This window comes from Misgurnus anguillicaudatus, chromosome 25 (assembly GCF_027580225.2).
Source record: "Misgurnus anguillicaudatus chromosome 25, ASM2758022v2, whole genome shotgun sequence".
In the NCBI taxonomy this organism is placed as follows: domain Eukaryota; kingdom Metazoa; phylum Chordata; class Actinopteri; order Cypriniformes; family Cobitidae; genus Misgurnus; species Misgurnus anguillicaudatus.
In genome coordinates, this window is record NC_073361.2 from 22,379,246 (window position 1) to 22,404,686 (window position 25,441).

Here is a 25,441-nt window from a genome sequence, read left to right on the forward strand (position 1 = left end):
GAGAATAGCGCGGGCGTGCTCCACACCACGAGTGTTTTTAATTATTCCGCATATACCTCGGTTAACAAAAATATTGCTCTGGTGCCTATTTTTAAGACATTTTAAAGGTTAGGTGTGCCGTTATTAAAATTGATCAACACCCATGGAACATTTCTCAACTAGAATAAAGCATTCAACAGCCCTGTGGTATAATATGTAATTATCTATTTAAATTTTACAAAAAATGTATAAAAAAATTAAAATATGACACAGCTAGTCTCAGCGCTTTCTGCATTAATACGTATTAAAACCATCAGGTTACTGGAAACCATTGCGATATGCATAGTACGTTTTGTACTGCAAATTTGCGATATTTCATTAATTTTAATATATCTTTCTGCCATATTATATGTAACATAAAAATACCTGGCTAATAACGCGTCAACTTGTTTAGATAACTATCAGTAGCAGTGATGCATGTTCAATAGGGTGGTCCTTATGTTTCAACTTTTAAAAGTTCATGCTCTCACCCCACTAATAGACCCCTTCACGGTTCACGTCAAAGGCGGTTCCCACTGCGCATGTCGGGGTCAAAAAAGTCATTACAGCAGATTGAGTTGCGTATTATTCGGTATCGTCAAAAATGCCTACTTACGTTGTAGACTGTGAAAATCGCACCAGGTCTTCCGTTAAGTTTTCGCGATTCATGCAGAATCTCAAAAACAAAAAAATACAACATCTGCGGCTGCAAGCAATTAACGTGCAGACTGGAACAATGCAAATATCAAAGAGGCTTGTGTTTGTAGTGCTCACTTCATTTGAGGTAAGTCATCATTTTTCAGCCCTGTTAGATTAAATTATAAAGCCTGGATGGTATGAACAGTTTGACCCCATGTTGCGCACGCACCCGATAGTCATTCAATATTTACAAACCTTGAAGGGGTCTATATGTTTGAATGAATAAATAAATACAAATGTTTCAATATTAATTCATATTTAGAGGTTGCTCAAGACCTTTGAAGTTTAACACATTTGCGTATTATGTGATATTTTGTGCTAGCATGTATAATTGTTTAATAATATATACTACTTATGGACTTATTTGTCAGTGCTCCATGCAATTAAAACTCCTGTTGTAGTTGTGATATGTCTTTCAAAGCAAGAAAGCTTCAATGTGAATGAAGCACAATAGACAATATACACTGAGACAATGGCTGAAGCAACACAAAGCAACTCCGCTATATGGTTACTCGGATCAAAAGAGACTGAAATAACTAAAACAAAGTTACCCTCCAAGAAGCAAGTTTTATGTGTGTTGTGCGTTTTCAAATGGTACAGCTTTTGCAAAAATATGTGATTTCGGAAATATTCAAAGGCTTTGAGCAACCTCTGGATATTGTAGGAACAATTCAAAATTTTGCACAGTGTGTTTTTATTGATATCCTATAGTGGGTGAGAGTTGAACATTTAAAAAAAAAATTCCCCATTATAAGGACCACCCTAAAGTCCAAGCAAAGATTACAGATTTTGCAAAGAATGAAATGCCATTTTTAGGAAACTCGAGTCTGTTATCCACAGTCGGGCAAGTTCTGTGAATCAGGTGTGCAGGGCCATGCTGGAGAAGTGAGTCAGAGTAGATAAAAGACAGCATGATGCCTTGCCACTCTCTCACAAATGACTGCAAAAAAAGACACTGAGATGGAGAGAGAGAGGTAAAGAAGCAAGAGTGGGTGTCCGCAAAGAGAAAGAAAGTCAGTCCAGATGGCCAGAGAAGATTAAATACCATCTGCCGGAGAGATCTGGAGACATAGCCAAACATTAGCACAAACAAGCACAGCACACCACGCACGCCCCGCACTAGACACAAATGAACTAATGCAGTACACATGCATAACCCTGAAGAGAGACAGTACATCAGTGTCAGAGTCCCTTCACAGCCTCTTAGAGAATGAGGATTCGCAATTACCTGATTAGAGATCACACAGAAATAAAGGGTTTTTGATGATATTGAATCACGGTGGCTCTTCATTTTGATTGTAAGATTAAGGCTTCATGTGGATGTCTAAAAAGGCCCCTGTTGTCTCCTATGGTGTAAATTAAAAGGTCAATACAAAGGTATTGATTTTATAGCAAATGATCTATTATAAACATGTGTTATCAAGTTCTGACATAGTTCCTGGTATGAAATCAGAAAGCTTGCAGGGATGAACTATGGCAACACTTGAACCATCAGCATCTTTTCGCTGAGATCTTTCCAAAGGAACGTGCCTATAATAGGTGTACTTACATTCAATAAAGCAATGCATCCAGAAAATAACTACTTGCTGTTTTTCTAAGTGACTGTGGATTAGTATATTGGCTAATTGGAATGAATGTAATTGTTTTAAGATAAAGAGCGAGCATTCACCAGAGGGAGGCACTGAGCTGCTACTGTGAGAGTTTTAAATGTGATTATGTTTAAAAAGTCTGAAATGGCTTCCAGATAAAGTTAATTGGCTGAGAGTAAACTAAATATAACAAACACATTTCCACTCTCTCCTTCCTGTTTTATTTCTTCATCCACAGCCATTCTCAGAAAAAAACAGCTTAAGACCATTTAACTGAACACATGACTAATGCATTCACACACTCTCCAACTCATTAACTCTTATTAGGCTACTGAAATACTGTTTACCGTCATACACCCCATTAAACACACCGATTGGAACGTGGCCAGGTTAGTGCACACACACTTAAACGTACGACAAAGACGTCAAATATAACTGCATTTATTTCTACTGATGCCTGTTAAACTTCATGTCCAATGAGATAAGTAGTCAAGCGTACACTTTTGTTTGACAAAGAACATTTTGAGAAGTTTACTGCATTTAGGTGAATCTTGCTAAACAATTTGGTTAGGAACACATGAGGAGTTCAGATACAAAACGTGTGGCTAGCGAATTCTGCCAACAAAGCAGCATTTCTGGTGTTTAGTGGATTTGAAGTGCAGATATTTTATGACAATATAAAATGTGTAAAGAGCATTTGGTTAATATCATTATCTCATTTTTGATGGAGGTGGCATTCAGCGGATTTTGTATCTGTGCTCCTCATATTTCACGCCAAGTAAATAAATAAATCAAATACGTTGTAAAAATAAAAGCATCATTTTTTTGCTTAAAAATTTATATTTTAGGTCTCAGTAATCTAAAGCCGCCTTTCCACTGTACACGACAATCGGACACGACTGTTGGAGTTCCCCCCTAGTGGCAGTCGTCATGAAATTTCAGTTTAATCGTAAATCTGTGCCAACATTGTAGCTCATTCCAGCACAAGAGCCTTCAATCTATGAATATTTACTATAGTGGAATAAATAAATGAATACAAATGAATTTAGCAATAAAAAGCTATGCATATATGACATAGACTGCCAATATATTTGGAGAGAACATATTGAGACAAGATTAAAAATAAAGTGTAAATATTAAATTGTTTTAAAAGGATTCAAGTTTTTCTGATAAAGTTAAACAAAAATGATTAATAATTTTCACCTCACACACAATTTTTGATAGGAATACACTGAAATACATTACTTCCGATTGGAGTATTGCATGCGGTGTAGTCGCACAAGTTCAAGTTTTTAAAACGATCCAACGCTCAAAAACAGATCCGAAAATTACACATCCGCAGATGGTTGTCACCTCACGCAGCCCCTTTGCGACTCTCCATAGGGAATAAATTAATTTCGGTTTGTTTATTTTGTACAATGGAAGGCGGCTTGAGTCTTAGTGAGTTTGGATTATTGTAATGCAACAAAAGTTAATATGATATGCAGGGTTGTAACAGTAAAAGATTTTCACGATATGGTAATCATCTTTGAAAATATCAGGATTTCACAGTAATGACGGTTTCATTAGACGCTTATGCGTTGTCGCGGTTACGCGTCTGGACGGAACTTCTGGTGTCCGTTTGTCGAATGGTCTGACTAGCAGCTAAACTAAACTCCATCAACAACTCATCAAAAAATTTCCTGAGTTGTGGGGAGACGACGATCATGGATCATTATTACTATGTGAAGAGAGGTTTGGCAGCCGATAGTTACGTTAGCTCAGTGTAGTTTTTAATACGCTAAAGCTATGATATATGAACTAAGGTAATCGAGTTGTTATTTATTTTGCTTGTTATCAGAAATAACCTAGTCTAAAAGAACTCTGTTGTTATTGATTCTTTGCGGAAATTACCAGAGGTTACGTTTGTTCCATGAAAGCCGTTTGTTTTTGTTGTTACTGCTGAACAGCCTATACGCCTATACCCCCTTTCGCCTTCAGAACTGCCTTAATTCTACGTGGCATTGATTCAACAGCTGAAAGCATTCTTTAGAAATGTTGGCCCATATTGATAGGATAGCATCTTGCAGTTGATGGAGATTTGTGGGATGCACATCCAGGGCACGAAGCTCCCGTTCCACCACATCCCAAAGATGCTCTATTGGGTTGAGATCTGGTGACTGTGGGGGCCATTTTAGTACAGTGAACTCATTGTCATGTTCAAGAAACCAATTTGAAATGATTTGAGCTTTGTGACATGGTGCCTTATCCTGCTGGAAGTAGCCATCAGAGGATGAGTACATGGAGGTCATAAAGGGATGGACATGGTTAGAAACAATGCTCAGGTAGGCTGTGGCATTTGAGCAATGCCCAATTGGCACTGGGGGGCCTGGAGTGTTCCAGGAGGACATCCCCCACACCATTACACCATTGCATTAATGAGAAATTGAACAGGTGTTCCTAATAATTCCTAATATGTATGTTAATACATATTTTTAATTAAAAATAGCACAGAAATACAAAAAAATAAACAGTGTTCCTGTAGTTCAGTTGGTAAAACACAAAAGTGTACACACACACAAAAAAAAAGGATAGCTTGAATGCACTGTAAATCGAGTAAAATGTATGGACGCATTACACGTTTGGGGGGGATATTTTTTGTGTGTCATAAACATAACATACACAAAAAGTCTTCAACAGTCTTTATTATCTTAATGCAAAATTCAATTTTAAGTTACTTTTGATTTAAAGGATAAACATGACTTGTTTCCATGACATTTACCCATTTACTTTTAAAGACAACACAAACGTGCAGTGCAGTAAAAGGCAAAAGCAATAACGAAAGAAATATAAAAGATGCAAAAAAGCAGCTTTCGAAAACTTTACAATTTGAATATGTGCTTATGTGGGGGAAGATCAGAGGGCAAAACAAATACTCTAGAGAACGTTTTAATGACGGCCCAGCTTTCCTCGCAAACAAGATCCATAGGTCCATCTGCCCTGCATTTAAAAATCAATGCTTCTCAGCAACAGCTAAGGACGGAGAAAGACAGGGGAGCGTTTTAGTAGGAGAGGAGACCTAAAAAATCCGCTTTGCTATTTCCTGTATGAGGTCAGACTGTATGATCACACAATGGTGCCGGTACATGTTACAATAACTCATTGCCATCTGAAAGAGAGTAGGAAGAAGCTTCCCTGACCTAGAACAACCATTAGCTCTTACAGAGATACGCTCCCACAAACAAAAACAATGAGCACTTTGTTGTATATGCTGGGTCCCCATACAATGAGGATGGTACAGTCTGCACTGTACAAAGCCGCTCTAAGGGTGCCCATGTGATATGCCGGATTTCTAGCCTCCCCGCCATGCATACGACAATCAGTCTAATCAATAACCTGATCGATAATCACCAGCTCCTCTTATAGAAACACAAACACGTGAATGTTGAGGTGGTGCCCTAGAGACCACCAACTCTAGTCCAGAGAAGAGCCTCTTGTACTGAACCTTTGAGACGTTGCTTGTGAGAATCCTTGAGAAATGTCAAGTGTTACAAAAGCTTGAAAAGCAATAAAATCAGGAGATCAAAGCCCAAGAGAAGACATGAAGACTTGAAATGCTGAGAGGAAGAGAGAGACCACTCAGGAAAACAAGAGGACAAAAAAGAAACAAAAGAGAGAGTGATATAGCCATGTAAAAGGAGGGAAACAAGACACTTACTTGACACGATAGGTTTTCATCTTCTCCCGTAGAGTCCTCCAAGACGTGATGGGGCTCTGTCTGTCATGCAAGAGAAACGTGAATACTTGAAAAATGTGTCTCAGGCACAGCTAGGCAAATCGTTGTGAATGCAATATAATGTGTTAACAGTCTGAGGTACACTGAACATTGTCTTGCGTGGTCAGACCTTTGACTAACAGCATAAGGACTAGACCACACTGCAGTTATTTCTGGCCAAGAACCGCCAACTTGGACGAGAAGAGGCCGTCTTAATTGATGATGTAAAGGAAAAAATCTCAAGCTTTTATGTTTATGTTCTGTTTGGAGGCAAATGATTCTGACATTGATGCCACCATAATAATGCACAGATGCTACAGACACTTTAAATATTATAAATAAATAAAAAACTATAAAAAACAGACACTATGTGGGTTGTGGTAAAAAACCTGATTTCAAGTTGTGACGTACCAGTTTTCTACTTCCCACGTGATACGAATTCGCAGGTCAGAGTTCACAAGACTTAAACTTCGGTCCGTACATAGCAAAAAGTGAAATATCTTCGCATGAGCTTGCGTTTCCGGTCTGATGCATTTGCATGCGAATAGGAGTCAATGGAACCAAAAGTGTAGTGTGACCGCCCTTTTAAAGGGACACTCCACTTTTGTGGAAAATAGGCTAGTTTTCTAGCTCCCCTAGCGTTAAACATTTGATTTTTACCTATTTGGGATCCATTCAGCCAATCTCGGGGTCTGGCGGTACCACTTTTAGCATAGCTTAGCACAATCCATTGAATCTGATTAGACCATTAGCTTCACGCTCAAAAATGACCAAAGAGTTTCAATATGTTTCCAATTTCAAACTTGACTCTTCTGTAGTAGTTACATCGTGTACTAAGACCGACCGAAAATTAAAAGTTGCGATTTTCTAGGCTGATATGGCTAGGAACTATACTCTCATTCTGGCAAAATAATCAAGGACTTTGCTGCCATATCATGGCTGCAGCAGGCGCAATGATATTACGCAGTGTCCGAAAAATAGTCCCTTGCTATTGAAGGTTACCATGTCCATGGGGACTATTTTCGGGCGCTGCGTAACATCATTGAGCCTGCTGCAGCAAAAGTGGTACTGCCAGACCCGGAGATTGGCTGAATGGATTCCAAAACGGAAAAAGTGGAGTGTGCCTTTAAGACTACACTAACTATATGCAGAGTTTTCAGGAATAATGTAGCTTAAGCCTTACTACAGCAGACAAACACTCATGCCAGTATAAATGGTGCTTCTCTGCACCAAATTACAGTGGTGGAATGTCTGGTTAGACAGGGCCAGCACACTGTCATTGACTGTTTAGGGTTAATTAGTCAGGGTGGGGGATTCAGACAGACCGATCTGTCACTGCACAGGAGTGAAACTGACAGATAACCCATGATCATCTGCTGGCTCCATGAGATCACTGCGTTACCGCCTGCATCTCATTCGTCCCCGCAATAATAACATCTCGACAGCTTTTACGGCATACTTTATTACATTTAGATCAATGGGGTTTCCATGAGCTGTAATGTCTGAATATTGTTTCATTTGAGAATAGATGATGGAGAAGTCTGGAGCGCATTTGAGTGTTTTGCAGGATACACTTGAAGTCGTCTGGATGATAGGTTTATCCACCTGTCTTAGATCAGTTATATATTTATATGTTAACGTATTTGAAAGATGCTTTATTGCAAAGTGACTTGCAGTGCATTTAATGGTATACGTGTTATCTGTATATATGTCAATTACTTTTGCGCTGCTCACACAATGCTCTATCAGTTGAGTTACAGAAACAGTAATAACATGGCAAAGGTCGAGGTTAAGGTTAATAGATTTAGTAAAAAATCTATAATTATGTAATCGCTATGAGAACAAATTACTATGGTATTTATAAAGACATAATTATCATTGCCTAAAAATCTTATAAAAACCAAAGCCCAAACTGTTCAGCAAGAAGTAATATTTTACAGTCCATAATGGGAAAAAAAGAATTCCAAGAAATATTTGGATTCTGGAATGATACATTTTTTTTAATTCAATCTCCAAACGGCTTAAATCTCTGTGCTTATGACTCATTATTCATAACTAGCAAATGTAAAAACTCTTTTAAATTAATTCATCAGCAATGCTGTGACACTGTAAAGATTCCCATAAATAAATCAAGCCTTACTTCATCATCAAACTGTCATCATCGTCGTCACAGTACCGGTATGAATCAGAGGCTGGAGGATTTTTACGCACTGTCTGATGCACACAAGCTTTTGTTTTATTAAAACTTTAGTCTTTAATAATAAATCAGACTTATCTAAGAAAATTGATAAGCTATTTGTAAAGTACTTACGTTAGCACCACAACATGGCTTAAATTTAAAAGGCCTTTGGAGAAATGATCATTTTAAATGCATTTATGCACAACCATAACACAGGTCATGCTCTTTACAAGGGTAATCCCCTAGAATCGGATATACAGATTAAGATCTGGAACAGGTTGTACTCTAGGAGACGACAGAAACGATCTTTAAAAGTAAACTGAGGCTTTTGTACTCATCATAGACTGTTGTTGGAGTGTAACGTTACAATGAAGAAGACTCACCTCGCTCGCCGCGCTGCCAATTGCCATCTTCCGCCAAGGGTCAACTAGTTGTGCCAGTGGCATCTTCACTCTTTGGGGATTCACTTTTGCGGATGCACAACGATACAGAGCTAAGTTACTTCGTATATATCGCGCACGTTTGTTCGCGCGATCTTGACACGGAGCGATAAAGCTGGCAACCCGAGGCTCGTGCGCGCAACGCATCCAAATACGCCGCCACCTTTTCCTCCACTCACATCTGTCAGTCAACGCGGCGTTTCCATAGAAATACAATGACCGTGCCCCGATCTTACGCCAGTCGCCCTCTCTCTCCCTCCCGTCGATAGAAAAAAACACGTTCACGCTCTATTCACTTCCGCTTCTCGCTGTATGACGCACCGGATTGGGTAAGCTTCCTGTCGGTCATATGTGTAGGGCGGGACTGAAGATGTGGCGCTCACAGACGCACAGGTACAAGCATAGTGAGCAATATGTGTGCTTTTATGTATTCATAAATATGTAAACATATTTATTTTAGTTTATTTATCGTTTTATTCTGTTTTTGTGTCTAAGGTCCTGTATTTTTTTATTTGTTAACTGAATACCATAATTGTAATATTTTTGATTTTCTTAATAATAAAAAGTGCTTTTCTGACCTAAGCTATAGTCTGAGTTAACATCTTGCCAATCAATAATAAAGGCATTTGCTTAAAATAATAAAAGAATCGTATGATTAGGACCTAATACATTAATAAATATTACATTTAGGAAATTACGTCATTGAAGCATCAATGTTCCTACAAATGTTCTTCGGAAAAAATATTCCTCGTATAAACTTCTGTTTTTTGCACTGATTTTAAAATTCAGCTTGTGATGAGACGCAGGTGGACAGTGCGACATCTGCTGGTGAGTGAATGTATGGTCATTTCTGTCCCGTTACGTATATGTAAAATAAATTAAAAATAACATAAAATAACATAAGTCAAACGATTAGATTTTTTAGATCATTATTTATATATTGATTTAAATTCCAAAAGGAGTCGAATAACTCAACACTACATTTCATAACACCTGCTGTGAAACAGTGAGCTACAAGAGTATGTAAAGGTGCAAATGTGATGCCTTATATATACATTTCAAAAGCTTTAGATGATTTTAGTTTCTGGAAGCAGATACCAATTTCAAATAACAAGAACAATTAGCATTACTGTATTCAATATTTACATAATTCTCAAAATTAAAAAGAGAACACATGAATATCAGCAGTTAATGAATGCATTGTACAGGACATAACAGTATGGATAACACAAGTTTATTCCCTGTGCTTTGTGTGTGTACGTTTGGAACATACTTGTAGGTAATGCATTTTAGGGAATAAAGTAAATAATAGCATTGTTGTCTTGGCTGGATGTGATCCTAGAACTGGACTCTTTAGCTGATGGATTTCAGTCTTGTCCAGGGATTGGTGCATTCTGACCTCTATGGTTAGATCATTAAAAAAATGTGGTTGTAGATCTTTGAGAGGGGTCAGGGGTAGGAAACTGTGCAGCCTTCTCTGCATTCTGTCAATCTTCCAAATTTCCAACTTTTGGACTTTTTATTTAAAATCACTATAATGCAAAGTCTCTTGTTGCTCATTACTTTGCAAAGTATTGACATAAATGATTGATAGGCTCTACTAGTGAAATGAAAGGTGCATAATTTCAAAACCAAAGACAAATGATAATGCCTCCCGTAGTGTGTTAAGACTTTACCGTAATCTCTTCCACACATTGATCATCCAGCCTTTCAGAAAATTGATTGGTCACTCTTACTGTGACCTTGAATGAGAAAGGAACTGGTTGACAGTGTGCAGGGAACAATGAGGTTACTGTTAAGAAGTGGGAACTAGATAAGCCTGATATTGCCTAGAGAAGAAACATGATGCCGGGGGGCCTGTAGATGAGGATATGGTTTAAAATGAAATGAACAGGGTTGAGAAAAAGTTAAAGGCCAACCTCACCTGACCGCTCATGCTGTGCCCATGGTAACAATATGTCTGGAACTCCATTAGTATAGCACTCTGGGGCAAACATACCAATAGGGTGTCAAACATTTACCCACAGACCGGATCTCCCTAAATTATGTCTGTTTTCAACACAATTTTGCTAAAATGCCTTCCGTACTCAGTCACTGATTATACAACATGCTGTTAAGTACCAAATAAGTGTAATTCTACCTTTCAGTAAATGTCAATAATTTCAGTAAAAAAACAAAAAAAAAAAAAACACAAATTTACCTCTTCAGATCTAAGAACTTCTTTTCCACAGAGAAAATCCATACATCCACCTGGAAATCACAAAAACAATTCATACATGATGACAAATGTACAACAAACTACATGGGTGAGGGTGGCAGAAGGTAGATATTCATAACAGCTAATGTATACAATTACCATCAGACCCAGTATTAAATCAAGTATTAAGGCTATGTCTCATAATCTAATTATGAGAAGAGCATCAAAGTATGATTTTAGTAAGTGATTTCACATTTCTTACAATCTTTGACTTTTACACAGAATGTTCTTTGCATTATGTTGGATGATTTAATGTAGAAAACAGTAAATCACAAAAAAGGAAGATTTTTTTTCACAAACAGGGTCACAATTATTATATTTTATAACCTCTCCATCATAAATCTGAAAGTAATGCTGATCCGCTTTTAGTTCTATTTGTCTCCTGGTTTAAATTATGCGTAACGTTAGTCCATACTTTAATTTGGAAATTGACATTAACAGGACTTTTATTTTGGTGACTTGTAAACAGCGTCATCTACGGGAAAGGCATAGGTATTTTTTCCCAGCAGACAAGCGCCACCAGGTGATGAACAGTTAAACCAAAATGCTGTTTTTCATTTTTAAACGAATGCAGAAATCTGTATGATACCTTCCATCATATACTATTTGTTTCTCGATTTCTCGTATTAAAGTATACAAAGTATTTATAAAAGAAACAAAGAAACATTCTGTATTGTAATGTTGTTACTTGAACATGTGATATTGGTAAATTGGTTAAAAAACATCACATTACAAAAGTTGTTTAAAAGATAACTAGTTAGGGTTATTATACTGTAAAAGTATCATTAAGCTTTAACTTTAATTTGGACTGAATAATGCAATAATGAACAATATATATATATTAACATTTAATATTAAATCATCTTTGAATAGTTTTTATTTATTTAAAGATTTCTGTTTTTATTTATGATTATGTTATCATGTAACAACAAAAAAAGTACATTTATTTCTTGATAAGCCAAGCGCGCGTCTTCTCTCTTGACGTCACCGGCGGAAGGTCAACGCTCAAACGGAAGTGACAGTCAGAGCCCATCCGCCATTGTGGAGCAGAGCAGGGTAATTTTCTCTCCATATATTACACAGGGTGTGAATGTTTTGTACTAACCTAAGCACGACACACCGTCACCGACCTCCCCAGCCGTTTGACATTCACCGTCTCCGCCGCCCGAGAAAACCGCTGTCGATCGTTTGAGACCGGGCAAGGAGATCAACGTCTGTGATTATAGGGCCAACCGGAGAGAGCAGAAATAACGTGAAGGTAGCAGGAGAGACCGTGGACAGTCATAACATCGATCAGATCGGGCTCCTAGAGGATGTCTGCGACAACTGTCGATCAGGTACACAAGTCCGACGCTCTTTTATGTACACCACACTTAAACGTGATGGTGTGTATGCACATACTGGGGCTGTGTCCCAAAACCTAGTGAGCTGCCTACCTAGACAACATTTTTGGAAACCATAGGAGCGTTTTAAACGGTCAAGCTAACATCAGAACTTACTTAACGAACGTGTTATATGCGTCTATGACGCCCAAATATGCTGTCTAAGTAGGTTTTCATGTAACCTATAAATCTGAGAATGTCTTGTATATGTAATACCCGTTCCTGTTGGGCAGCATCACTGGCCATGTAACTTATCATCCACGTATAAGATCATGTCATACAGTGTAAAGTTCATCATGTAACTGAATACATCTTGTAAAGTTAGTAGATGCCCATAAATGGCTGCCTAGTAGGGCAGCTTATTAGGTTTTGAGACACAGCCAGTGTTGCCCATAAACCTGAGAAAGTCTTTGATAGCTTCTGGTGGGCAGAATCATTGGTCAGTCATCTCTGATGATGTCATCATGCACAGTTAGTAGATGCCCACAAAAGCCGGCTAGTAAAAAGGCAGCTTGCTAGGTTTAGAGACGCAGCCGGTGTATCCTTTGAAGCTGAGAGTTTTTGATAGCTGTTCCTGGTGGCCATGCATCCTTGATCATGTGATGAAGTCCTTACCCTTTGTTAAATGTTATAGACATAGGCAGCAAAGAAATTTCATTCTATATGCGTCAGTCCAGTTAAACTGATAAAGCTTGTTTTGCTTTGTTCATATTGTGAATTTTCTCTCTTTGACATCTGATCGCACACTTTGAACACAACATCAGAGACCTAAAGGACAAGGAAACAAAGGTACGTGTTGCAACAATTCGTTTTTTAGGCATGCCCACTTTTAAGAAGGTTCTGTCTTATGTCAGTGTTTCAACCTTTTCCTGGATGATTAGTTAACCATACATAGTCTCTTTAACTGTGGCACTGAAATCTGTGGATTCACTTCTTCTGGAAATCATGCTTGTATAGGATACAGTGATACATTTCATGATAAATGGATAAAGTTATATATAAACATATATACATAATATACATACATACAGTACTGTGCAAAAGTCTTAGGCCACCATGCCAGAATTAGATTTGTTGTTCTTGCAATGTTATAGTGATCATACATAATTGTTTCTCAGTCTCTGTAATAGAATACATCCAGAAAATACAGGAAATGTGTATATAGTATTAAAAACTGTATAAAAATGTAAACTGATACTCCCCTTCCACTTGAGCAATAGCAGGAAACTGCAGGATCTCTTAAACCTAAATAAAATTAACTACTAATTTCTAATTTTAAAAACATTTTTACTTCATTCTGCTCAAAAACGCTCAAGATGTGTTTAGTGCCAAAAGAGGTCACACTAAACACAGACAATGCCTAAAGAAGACATTTACACCTGAAAATTATTTTTTTATTTTTTTTGTATATATTTTCTGTTTGTATCTTAATAAAATAGATTAAAAAATAAATACGGCTGGACATTAAAACTTCTAAAACAACAAGTTTGGTGGTGGTGGTGGTGGCCTAAGACTTTTGCACAGTACTGTACATATAATGGAAGTTATTATAAAATTGCAGGTACATTTGGTAACCAAAGTAATTATTTTTTCTGCTCTTTTTAAATAGATATATATTTAATTATCATTTAATAATTGTGTAGTCCTACTTGTTGCGGATCACAAGATGTTACAGTCCATACCAATATAATATTTCTTATATAAAGTGTGTGTTATTGCTGAAATTCATGATTTTTTACTTACCAAATGTACCTGCAGTTATATAATCACCTATATGCTGGGTCAGGATTACTATTTACTGTACTAAATTTTTTTTTGCATGTATTTTATAATTAAGTATAACATATTCAGTGAAGTAACCTTTTATACTTTTTGTTATACAGTACTTCAAAAATATAATTTACTTAAACTGATGGACTTTCTGTCTTGCTTTGGTAACATTTTGTTTAGTGCAAAACGGTTCGATGCATCAGAAGGATGCTGTAAATGATGATGACTTTGACAATTACCTGAGCAGCCAGACAAATCAGGTGAGTTTCTCTCTGTGGTCACATTAGATGTCTACAATATCAGAATTATTTATATTCTTTCATTTCAGTGTTATGCTGCTCTATAACATAGACTTGTTTTACATATTAGACATCTTTTGGATTCTATATTATCTCTTTATGTATAAATAATTGATGTAAATGAAACTGTGATTTGGTATCTTCTTCACCACATATTTTAGACCCATTAGTCTTTTTGTTACATCTTTAGTAGCCATTATTTGTTAAATAATCATTATTGACTTATCTTCATTTACCGCCAACAGAGTAATAGCTACCCACCAATGTCTGATCCCTACATGCCCAGCTATTATGCTCCCTCTATCGGATTCCCTTACTCTTTGGGAGAAGCTGCTTGGTCCACTGCAGGAGACCCTCCTATGCCCTACCTGACCACCTATGGACAGATGAGCAATGGTGAACATCACTTCATTCCTGATGGAGTCTTTAGCCAACCTGGTGCTTTAGGCAACACGCCCCCTTTTCTCAGTCAACATGGATTTAACTTCTTTCCTGGAAATGCAGACTTTTCCACCTGGGGCACCAGTGGTTCTCAGGGACAGTCTACACAGAGCTCTGCGTACAGCAGCAGTTATGGTTATCCCCCCAGCTCACTGGGTCGGGCCATAGCTGACGGACAGGCGGGATTTGGCAGTGACACGCAACTTAGTAAAGTTCCAGGGCTTAGTAGCATTGATCAGGGTATGGCCGGGCTCAAGCTTGGTTCCGACATGTCGGCTGTTACAAAAACGGTGGGGTCTCCTTTAGGAGGTACGCCGGGCATGAGCGGTATGGGCGCTAACAGCATGCCGTCCGTCAGCTCCACTGCTCCCAAGCCGGCGTCTTGGGCGGCAATCGCAAGGAAACCTGCGAAACCCCAGCCCAAGCTGAAGCCGAAACCCAACATGGGTTTGGGAGGCGGTGCAACAATCCCTCCTCCGCCCATAAAGCATAACATGAACATTGGAACGTGGGAGGACAAAGGCTCCATCACCAAACCCCCTCTTGCTCAGCAAATGCTGGCCCCACAGCCGCTGATGCAGCAGCAACTCATGCCCCAGCCCCAACCCATGTTACAAAGTCCATTGCCTCCTCAACCCCAACATCAACAACTCCAGCTACAATCTCCACAGCACCCCCAGCAGCTTCCCCCAGGTCCTCACCACCACCACCATCATCATCATCACCATTCACAACCTGGTCCTCCCCAACCCCTGCACCCACCTCAGCAGCAGAACCCACCGCCCCAAAACCGCTGGGTGGCCCCTCGAAACAGAGGAACCGCCTTCAACCAGAACAGCGGAATGGAGAACTTTGGCCTTGGGACGGGAGTCCCCATGAGCTCATCGCCCTCTTCCGGTGAGGTTCACCCCGTGTTGGAGAAGCTCAAGGCCCTCAATAACTACAACCCCAAAGACTTCGACTGGAACTTGAAAAACGGACGGGTCTTTATTATCAAGAGCTACTCGGAGGATGACATCCATCGCTCCATTAAGTACTCCATCTGGTGCAGCACAGAGCATGGAAATAAGCGCCTGGATAGTGCCTACCGTTCGCTTGGTGCCAAAGGTCCGCTGTACCTGCTCTTCAGTGTCAACGGAAGCGGACACTTCTGCGGTGTGGCTGAAATGAAGTCGATTGTGGACTATAACGCCTACGCCGGCGTCTGGTCCCAGGATAAGTGGAAGGGCAAGTTCGAGGTGAAATGGGTCTTTGTCAAGGACGTGCCCAATAACCAGCTGAGGCACATTCGTTTAGAGAACAATGATAACAAGCCGGTCACCAACTCCAGGGACACTCAGGAAGTGCCCCTAGAGAAGGCAAAGCAAGTGCTTAAAATTATTGCGACTTTCAAGCATACCACCTCAATCTTTGATGATTTTGCACATTACGAAAAGCGTCAGGAGGAAGAGGAAGCCATGCGAAGGGTAAGTGCGGCTTTCTGCCACTCTTTATGATAGCAGAAAGCAGGCACTGCACCTCACCAATTCTAGTTCTTGTATATCCCCATTATAATACTGCTACTAGCATGTGCATCTGTTTCAAAAATACATTTTTTAAGTGCAGTCAAGTCTTTTTTTTGGATTTGGTAACCTTTTGTGATGTAATCTGTTTGTGTATAATGATATGACTTGCTCATTTCCCTTGTATTTCAACGAACGAGTTCATCAAAGTCTTAGCCGGTAGATATTACACAATTAATTTCTTTAAAAAATAAAAAGAAATCTCGGCCATCTATTGACAAATGACGTGTATTGAGCAATGACACCAGTCAGTGGCTCCGTTCAAACAGCAGGCAGATGTCTCATTAATAGATCTGACTTACATCATTTCCCACCCAACACAAATAATTGATATCTGTGCCTATTACCCTCTGCACCAGCTGGTTTGTCTTTGTTAGTTATGCTATGATTGATCAACATTTGCGTTTTACATGATTATGATGGTACAGTTATAGTCATACACAGTTCAGAGCAAAACCCATTTTGTAACCAAAGTGACTTCCAGTAAGGTATAACGCATCTGAAATTGAATCGACAATAAACCTTTACAAAGTAGTACATGTTCTGCAAAGGACTTTCTTTGGTCAATACCTCTATGGTTACAGGTGTAGTTTACAGCTGTTGTGACAACAATTATTAGATTTATATGAACAGAATAGTTAGTGTCATACCTGTTAATGCAATAGGCTTTATGCCCAGCTGCGCTACTTTCTGAACTTCAGCCAGCTCCTTGTTTCCTGTCTGCCATTATTGGACAAACTAATTAATCCAGGTGTGTCTGATTATTGTTGTTGTGACTACGGAGGTCAGGCACACCTGGATTAATCAGTTTGTCCAATAATGGCGGACAGGAAACAAGGAGCTGGCTGGAGTTCAGGAGGTGGTGCAGCTGGGCATAAAGCCTATTGATAATCCCAAACAATGAAGTGTAAATGTAGGCACTAACTTCTATAACACTCAGAAAAAAAGGTGTAAAAGTTGGCACTGAAGGGGGTATTTTCTTGAAAAGTATTTTTGCATGAGTGCATATTATTGCCTCAAATGTACATATTGGTACCTAACAGATACAGATACACATGGGTGATTCTCACGAAATTCAGACTTAAAAGGTGTCCAGCATCAGATATTTTTAAAAAGCCATTTGAAGCCAATTTTTTTGCACATATAAGATTAAGGTCTGAACTTATAACCATGATATTTAGAGGATTTAAAAAATATTTCCTATAGAATTATAATTTTTTTTAGATTATTTATCATTATAAAAAATAATCATTACCGCAACATGATATTACATTAAATATATGCATTTACAAACTCATGTTTCGGTAATGAGAACTAAAAAGTTGTCTAGGTACTATGACAAACAAATTTTAAACATTTTATCTGAAGACAAAAAAAATAAGAACTGCTTACCTGGTAGCCATCTTGAGTGTCACAGTCAATTATGTCCCTTCCAACAATTTTTTTTGAAAATGAGTTCAACGATGAATAAAAAATTTTCTTGGACACATTTATATTCCTTATTATTGTCTCTACATTTACCAATGATCACCAAATAACATGTTTTTTTACTGTAAGTGTTTATAGTATACTACTAGCACTGAAGCTTTTTTATTTTTTTTTAGAATTTTTTATTTATACATTTTCCATGTCAAAGAACCAAAATCCAGTCATGGACACATTGCGGTAAAAAAAAAATTCCCCTTAAATGTGGAAAAAAAATTGTTTGTATGATGTCATTTGAAATCATGTGCAAAATAGTACATGAAGAGATGTTTGTAACTGTATGCTTCTTATTTTGATACTCTTAAGGGCGATTTATAGTCGTGCGTAGATCCCACGGCGCAGCTACGGCGCAGGCTATCCGTAGCCTGTGCGTAGCTCTGCGTAGCCTGACGCGCACCTCACAAAATTTCTAACAGCGCGTCGGCTCTACGCGGACCGTAAGCGCTGTGATTGGTCCACCAGAACCCCTCCCGTCAGGTAAAAAAACTGCGTCATAGGTATTTCCGTTTGAGACGGTGAAAACAAAGATGAGCCAAGTTGAGGAGTGATTTAACTCAAACTGAAACATAAGTCGCTGTTTATTTACTTCCATCATTGCTGGTCTTCTCAAATTATACACAACAAGTTGCTATTTCTTCTTCGTTTGTGGGTTTACTTGCTTAGCTTCTTCTTCTGTGACGACTTCTGCTGCTACTGTGGTTACACGCGTGATTACTGCCAACCAGCGGTTTCGCGTGTGTTTGCACGTCGACGCGGACGGCGACGCACAAGTATAAATGAAAACCGACGCGGAACCTACGCCGTCGCTGCTACGCCGTAGGACCTACGCACGACTATAAATCGCCCTTTACTTCGCATTTACTTTTTTATCAAAATGTTTTATGACACCTCATAAGTCTTAATTTCGCGAGAATCACCCACATATCTTTGTACATATCATACATTTTTGGTACATATCATACGCTGTACTGTATGAAGCACATGTATTAAAAGTTGTGACTTGTATCCAGATACATACATGGGTAATTGTCACAATATACAGTATAAACAATACAGTATAGCCACAATTGTGAAAGAGGCACTGGGATAAAAGTGTTTGTCCAGCACATAAATTTAGTCAAAACCGTTTTATAATCTGTGGATTATCTTCAACAGATTGCAGTTTTGCATTTATTTGTAATTTTGGCAGATTTTATAGTAGACATATTTTTACTTTGTTGCATATTATATATAAATATTACAAAAATATATAAAGGATTAGTTCACTCAAAAATGTTTGGTCAATTAATACTTTTATTATATGTTTTTTGTGTGTGTTTTTTATGGACAAAAAGTCAAGTTTGGAACAGTCAGTGGATAATCTATCCCTCTTTGAAGTTCTTCAAAGTGTTTTTTAATAACTGGCAGTGTAATTTTTAAAAGTGCCTAATGCATTAATGCTTTTGTCCATGCTTTTGTCAAGACTAGTATACAACTTATTATTATGTGCGTGGTAGTCATTATTAATATTTTTACATTTCTCACCTTCACCAACTGTTCATTTTGTTATTTTTATAAAACAGTCCAATGTTTTCTAAAACACTTTTTAATATTATATAATAAAATATATTAAGTTTGAAGGGATAGTTCGGCCAAAAATTATATTTAGCCCATGGTTCACTCACTGCGAAGGCGTCTGAGACGCATATGTCCATCATTTTTCAGACAAACACATTTTCAGTTATTTTAGAAAATGTCTTATCTTTTTGCTGCTAAACAGTAAAATTACAGGGTCCACAAAATTTGCATCACATTTGGACACATTTATATTCCTTATTATTGTCTCTACATTTACCAATGATCACCAAATAACATGTTTTTTTACTGTAAGTGTTTATAGTATACTACTAGCACTGAAGCTTTTTTATTTTTTTTTAGAATTTTTTATTTATACATTTTCCATGTCAAAGAACCAAAATCCAGTCATGGACACATTGCGGTAAAAATAAACGAAAATAACTACCTTCCGGTAGCACCGCCATCTTAGACTCGTCTGTATTCAGGAGAGAGTATAAGCGTAGTGTACGCACTTGTCTTAGTGAGGTATGACAAATTCGGAGGGCTGGGGCACAGAGCAGCAGCAGAGAAACTTCCATAAGCTGCGTAAGCTCTCATCCTGAATGCGGACGCAACTAAGATGCCGGTATTACCGGAAGAGAGTTATTTTCGTTTATAAAGTTTTAAATGTGGATATTTCTACAACAAAACGGCACGGATTACCCTCAGAATGCCTTTGTTTATCATTGTGGAGCCTTTTGGATTTATTTTGTGAAGGACAGATGCAAATTTTTTGGACTTGTAGGACATGGACCCCATAACTTCACACTTCATTAACTGAAAGATCTAAAACATTTTCTAAAATAACTGAAGATGTGTTCGTTTGAAAGATGATGGACATTTGCGTCTCGGACGGCTTCGGGGTGAGTGAATAATAGGTTTAATATAATTTTTGGCCGAACTATCCCTTTAATTAAGTTTACTGAAGCCTTATGGACACACATGACTTTAGTTTTGTTTGTAAAAAAATGCCTAGCATTATATGAATTGGGAATAGCTCTTGATATAGCTGTTATATGTCTGCTTTGTCTGTGAACGGGAATGGGAGGTAAGCATGAGGGTTTCTTAGATTAATGGAAAACACAGTTTTTCAATATTTTACTATGTTTTTACCTCAACTTTGACTAATGAATACATACCCATCTTTTTTCAATGCGTACACCTCGGGCGCAGTAATATTGAGAGAAGTTTGAGGGAGATAGGAGGAGTGATGATGTTACTGCGGGCAGAGGTTGAAGTGCTGCAAACTAAGTGCTTTTCCGCCATAGAATATAGTTCTCCTTTTTTATCCGCTTAAAAATTCGCCACGTATTATTTTGTGCCACTATACTTACTCGTGTATCTACTCATAACAGTCTTTAAATAGGGAAAACATGGAAGTGTTTGGTGGCTTCTAAATTCATCCTTGTTTGGATCCTAAGGAATTAATGGGGCTACAGTCACAATGTGCTGTACAAATATTAAAAGTGCACGCATTGAAAAAAGATAAACATGTATTAATTCGTATATGTTGACGAACATAGTAAAATATTGAAAATCATTTTAATGTTGGGTTGTCAAGTTTAAACTCCTCAGGTCAGTACTTATGAGTAAACGTTTTACCATTAAAGGATTGGTCCATTTTCTTAAAAGAAAAATCCAGATAATTTACTCACCACCTTGTCATCCAAAATGTCGATGTCTTTCTTTGTTCAGTCGGGAAGAAATTGTGTTTTTTGGGGAAGACATTGCAGGATTTTTCTAGTTTGGATGGACTTTGGTGGGGCCCAACATCCAATACCCAACTCAACACCTAACAGCTTTCTTCAACGGAGTTTCAAATGACTACAAACGATCCCACACGAGGCACAAGGGTCCCATCCAGCGAAACGACCGTCATCTCCGACAAGAAAAATAAAAAATATCCACCTTTAAACCACAACTTCTCGTCTAGATCCGGTCCAGCGCGACCTAACGTAAATGCGTAGTGACGTAGGTAGGTCACGTGTTACATATATAAAACGCACATTTGCGGACCATTTTAAACAATAAACTGCCACAAAGACATTAATTAGTATCAGTTGACATACAACAATGTAGGAACGGTCCTCTTTCAAGACGCTTGTAAACACTGGGGCGGAGTTTCGCGTTCGTCTTCTGTGACCTCTAGACGTCATGACGTATTGCGTGGGGTCAGCTGGCGCATCACGACCGGATCTACATGTCGAGAAGTTGTGCTTTAAAAGTTTATATTTGTTATTTTGATTTTTGACAGTTGTTTTGCTGGATAGGACCCTTGTGCCTCGTTTGGGATTGTTTATAGTCCTTTGGAAATCCGTTGAAAAAAACTGTTAAGTATTAGGTGTTGGGCTCTATTGGGGTCCATTAGAATGGGAAAGGTCCTGCAGTGTTTTCCTCAGGGAACATGGTTTCTTCTCGACTGAACGGGGAGAGACATCGGCGTTTTGGATGACATGGTGGTGAGGAAATTATCTGGATTTTTAAAATGGACTAATCCTTTAACCAAGTGTAAATTATTTTAAATGGACAACCAAACTCATATATAACATACTTACAAATGCATTTATGATTTATGACAGATACTGAGAAGTCTTTTTATCTAATATGGTTGTAAATTTAGGCACCAAATAAGTTGCACATGTTTGGATATTTAAAGATTATTAACATAAACCATAACCAAGGTTTAGAATGTTATTGTAAATTTCACAATTTCTGTCCCATGATCAAAATGTGTTTATAACACTGCTGCCCACTGTTTTAAAACCACTAGCTGTCTCAGCGGGTCACATACTGTACAGCAGACCTCATCTTACTGTTACATGCATAAACGATGTATGCAGTTGTTAAAACCCGCACCTTCAGTAAACTGGTGACATTTAAAAACTTGTTGTGTAATAAAGATGATCAAAAATGCCACTGCCTTATTAGCTTATTGACCCACAACATGCAGAATCTGACCCTGTTCCTCATGTGTAAAAATGGTCAAAAATGATCCCTACTTGTCATTGGGGAAGTACCCTTTCAAAAGTACACATTTGCACCTAAAGAATGTATTATTTAATTTAATATTGTATATATAAATAGTACATATTAGGACCATTTTAGAGAGTACCGGTTGTGTGTTGGTTTGGGGTAATGCATTATTCGGGACAATGCATGATGTAGAGCAAGATTACATTGCTTTCCTGAGCAGCTGACATGGAAACCACTTTAGTAAAGACTTAGATGTTGATAATGATGTTCTCATGTTCTGATTTTGTCTCTCTTTTTCTTTACAGGAGCGAAATAGAAATAAACAATAGGTTTACAGCGATCTCCCAGGTAGGACGTCAACACTAATGATGTAGAACCTTAAATATTGCATAACCTCAGAGGAAGAATGGGGTTCTGATGTATTTTCTGCTGAAGATGATGTATGAACACTTACCATAATAGTGGACTTCCCCGTGTCAACTTCTGATGGATCTGCCCTTTTGCTCAAGTCACGCACGAAACGGAAAGAAATCACTCACGTAAACTGTATCTTAAAGCACTTTCAGCCCTTCTAAAAGCTTCTACCAGTTCCCTTAACTATCAATGGACATCTGTTCGGTATTAACTGACTAACCAGTGTAGTTGGTTCTGAGGATTTCAAATGTATTTGTAGTCTTATTGTTTTGTCTTTTTGTTGGTTCGTTTTTGTATCCTTCAATTTTAACACACTCAGAGGAGAAATGATTTGTCCATAGAAAGCAAACTCTTTACTTGAATCGAAGTGAAGCTGTAAACGCGTGGACGAAGTTTGCGTCCCACCAGAATAATCACGTCCGTTTATTGTAGACTGACTCCACAGTAGCCCTTTCACCTTTGTGTATCAGCATATATTTCTGTGTACCAAAAGATGATAATATTATGCAGCTCGGTGAAGAATGACACACAAGCCAATGCACATTTTGTTTTCTTTATCTTCCTGTCATTCAAAAAGTGCATTTGTCTTAGGAGAACCCTGTTCAACAACCTCTATGAAAGTCAGCGTTCTTGAGTTTTGATGTTCTGGAGAACCTACATGTACTGCATCTGCTGCTACTTGAAAATTTAGCAAGAACGTGACAGTTTTCTCCTATAGGTGACTCACTAGATAAAATAAACATCATCCATGTTTGGCGATCCCACGTTTTGAGTTTTTCCTTGAAGAATGTGCCGTTTACCCCTTATTTTAATGGCGTGAAACATTATTCGTATTGTCCAAATTCGTATTGCATGAGAACTTTTGGTTTTGCTGTTTGCAACTATATACTGAGCATTATTCTGAGGCCATGCAAATGAAACAATCTATTTAGGTCTTGATTATTTTGATTGAATGATAAAAGTAATATTATCGCTATGGCCTGACGTTACAGTCCAAATGTTACCTGCCGGGGTCCAGTGGCACAGTGTTACTCCCCCATAAGATATACAAACATCTGTGAGTAATGCGAAGTAATTACAGTCTCTGCTATTTCCTGTTTGTTCACTGGAAGCTGCCTTCTCCACAAACCACATAACGCTGCTCTTGCTTCAGTAGGATGATGTGGGTAAGAACCGGACCCAGTGGGTTCAAGTTCTTCGATCGAAATCGACCAGACGACGGTTCTGCTGAGAAGAGACGCCTTTCACCCCTTCCTCTGTGTGCTTTGATTTAAGGCCGTGTTTGTATGGGTTACTGTAAATCAATGCTTCTTAATGATGCTGATGCTAATCGAGGTATGATGTGATTATTAATTGATTTGAAAAATAAATATAGATTTATTGAAACAGATTGCGAAAACTGTCTTGAATGTAGCAGTTTTAGTCTATGCATCTCACAACATTGTTAGCAGATTTAATTTTCTATGTAACTATATTTAACTTCTGATGATGAATCCAGATTGTTGTAAGTAAACTGTGCCTTTCAATAGCAGCTTAATAATATGCTGTTAGAGGACACATGTTACTTCCATTCTGAATTATTACTGTCAACCATCAATAAATAAATAAATGTGTACTTATACAGGTGTCACGTTAAGTGTTAATGCAAAATAGTCACGTGATTGATTTATTATTTATTTTGAGTCAATAAAGTAACAGGCTGCCATTGTATTACTAATTCTATTTTATCAGCGTGTTACTTTGTAGCAAAATCCAGTAGATGGCGCTATTGTCTACTACATCTTCATTGGCTCACAGCTCAGCTTTTCTTTGTATTACGTCTTTTGCATTACCCAGTTTTATTTTTGGACTTTATTTTTTTGGACTTTTAAGTTCCTGGCATTTAACATTTAATATAACTTAAATCTTAATTTAGATTTTGAGAATCAAGACAGAAAAGATACACTCTTTAAAATAAATGTTATAAAAGGGTTCTTTGAACCTCCTTTAATCGATTTATACTCTGTTAAACCTAATTCCACTCTTGACCAAACACAAACTCCAAAAAATGACTTTCTTGTATTTTTGTCTTATTTTCAGTAGAAACATCTAATTTTTTTAAATCAAGAAATTTTTTTTACCTAAAATATGTCTAGTTTTTAGACAAAAAATATACAATTTAAGTGAATGTGTGCTTAAAACAAGCTAAAATATCAGCCAATGGGGTGAGAAAACTTTTCTTGAGTTAAGTGTGAATAAGTTTAACTTATTTTTAAGATTTTTTTCTCACCCCATTGGCAGATATTTTTTGCTTGTTTTAAAGGGATAGTTCACTTTAAAATGAAAATTCTGTCATCATTTACTCATCCTCATGTTGTTCTAAACCTGTATGAATTTCTTTTTTCTGATGAACACAAAAGAGGATGTTTTGAGAAATGATGGTGGACACACAGCAGTAAGGGACCCATTAAATTCCATCATTTTTTTATTCCTACTATGGAAGTCTATGGTCACTTACTCCTGTGTGTTTGACATCAGTACTCAAAATATCTTATGTGTTCATCAGAAAAAGTAGAACCTTTATATTATTTTAACGCATGACAG

The 25,441-nt window shown here is 37.8% G+C and overlaps 2 protein-coding genes across 5 annotated transcripts in view; one reads left to right on the forward strand and one right to left on the reverse strand.

Moving 5' to 3' along the window:
• Window positions 1-10,936, reverse strand: part of rps6ka3b (ribosomal protein S6 kinase, polypeptide 3b) — a 45,906-nt gene extending 34,970 nt beyond the window's left edge. The window contains exons 1-3 of one of the 4 annotated variants that reach the window (XM_055183099.2): window positions 10,880-10,936; window positions 10,604-10,663; window positions 6,004-6,063 (exon numbers count right to left, since the gene is read on the reverse strand). In XM_055183099.2, coding sequence (XP_055039074.1) covers window positions 6,004-6,063; window positions 10,604-10,663; window positions 10,880-10,921 — 162 coding nt within the window. In that variant the 5' untranslated portion in view covers window positions 10,922-10,936. Of the gene's footprint in view, window positions 1-6,003; window positions 6,064-8,622; window positions 8,970-10,603; window positions 10,664-10,879 lie in introns of those variants that run through there. The other 3 variants (XM_055183093.2, XM_055183092.2, XM_055183098.2) reach the window with 3 other exon arrangements.
• Window positions 10,937-11,912: 976 nt separating this feature from the next.
• Window positions 11,913-24,248, forward strand: ythdf3 (YTH N6-methyladenosine RNA binding protein F3). Its single transcript, XM_055183102.2, has 5 exons — window positions 11,913-12,273; window positions 13,083-13,107; window positions 14,269-14,348; window positions 14,633-16,294; window positions 22,750-24,248. The coding sequence occupies exons 1-5, from the start codon at window positions 12,250-12,252 to the stop codon at window positions 22,771-22,773; spliced, it is 1,815 nt and encodes a 604-aa protein (XP_055039077.2). The 5' UTR covers window positions 11,913-12,249; the 3' UTR covers window positions 22,774-24,248.
• Window positions 24,249-25,441: the final 1,193 nt, after the last annotated feature.

Excerpts from the sequence above, each read along its gene's own strand:
- ythdf3 (XM_055183102.2), top strand. The coding sequence starts at position 12,250 with ATGTCTGCGACAACTGTCGATCAG. Across the intron at positions 14,349-14,632 it reads TGAGCAGCCAGACAAATCAG|AGTAATAGCTACCCACCAAT; the intron begins GTGAGTTTCTCT and ends TACCGCCAACAG. Across the intron at positions 16,295-22,749 it reads AAGAGGAAGCCATGCGAAGG|GAGCGAAATAGAAATAAACA; the intron begins GTAAGTGCGGCT and ends TTTTCTTTACAG.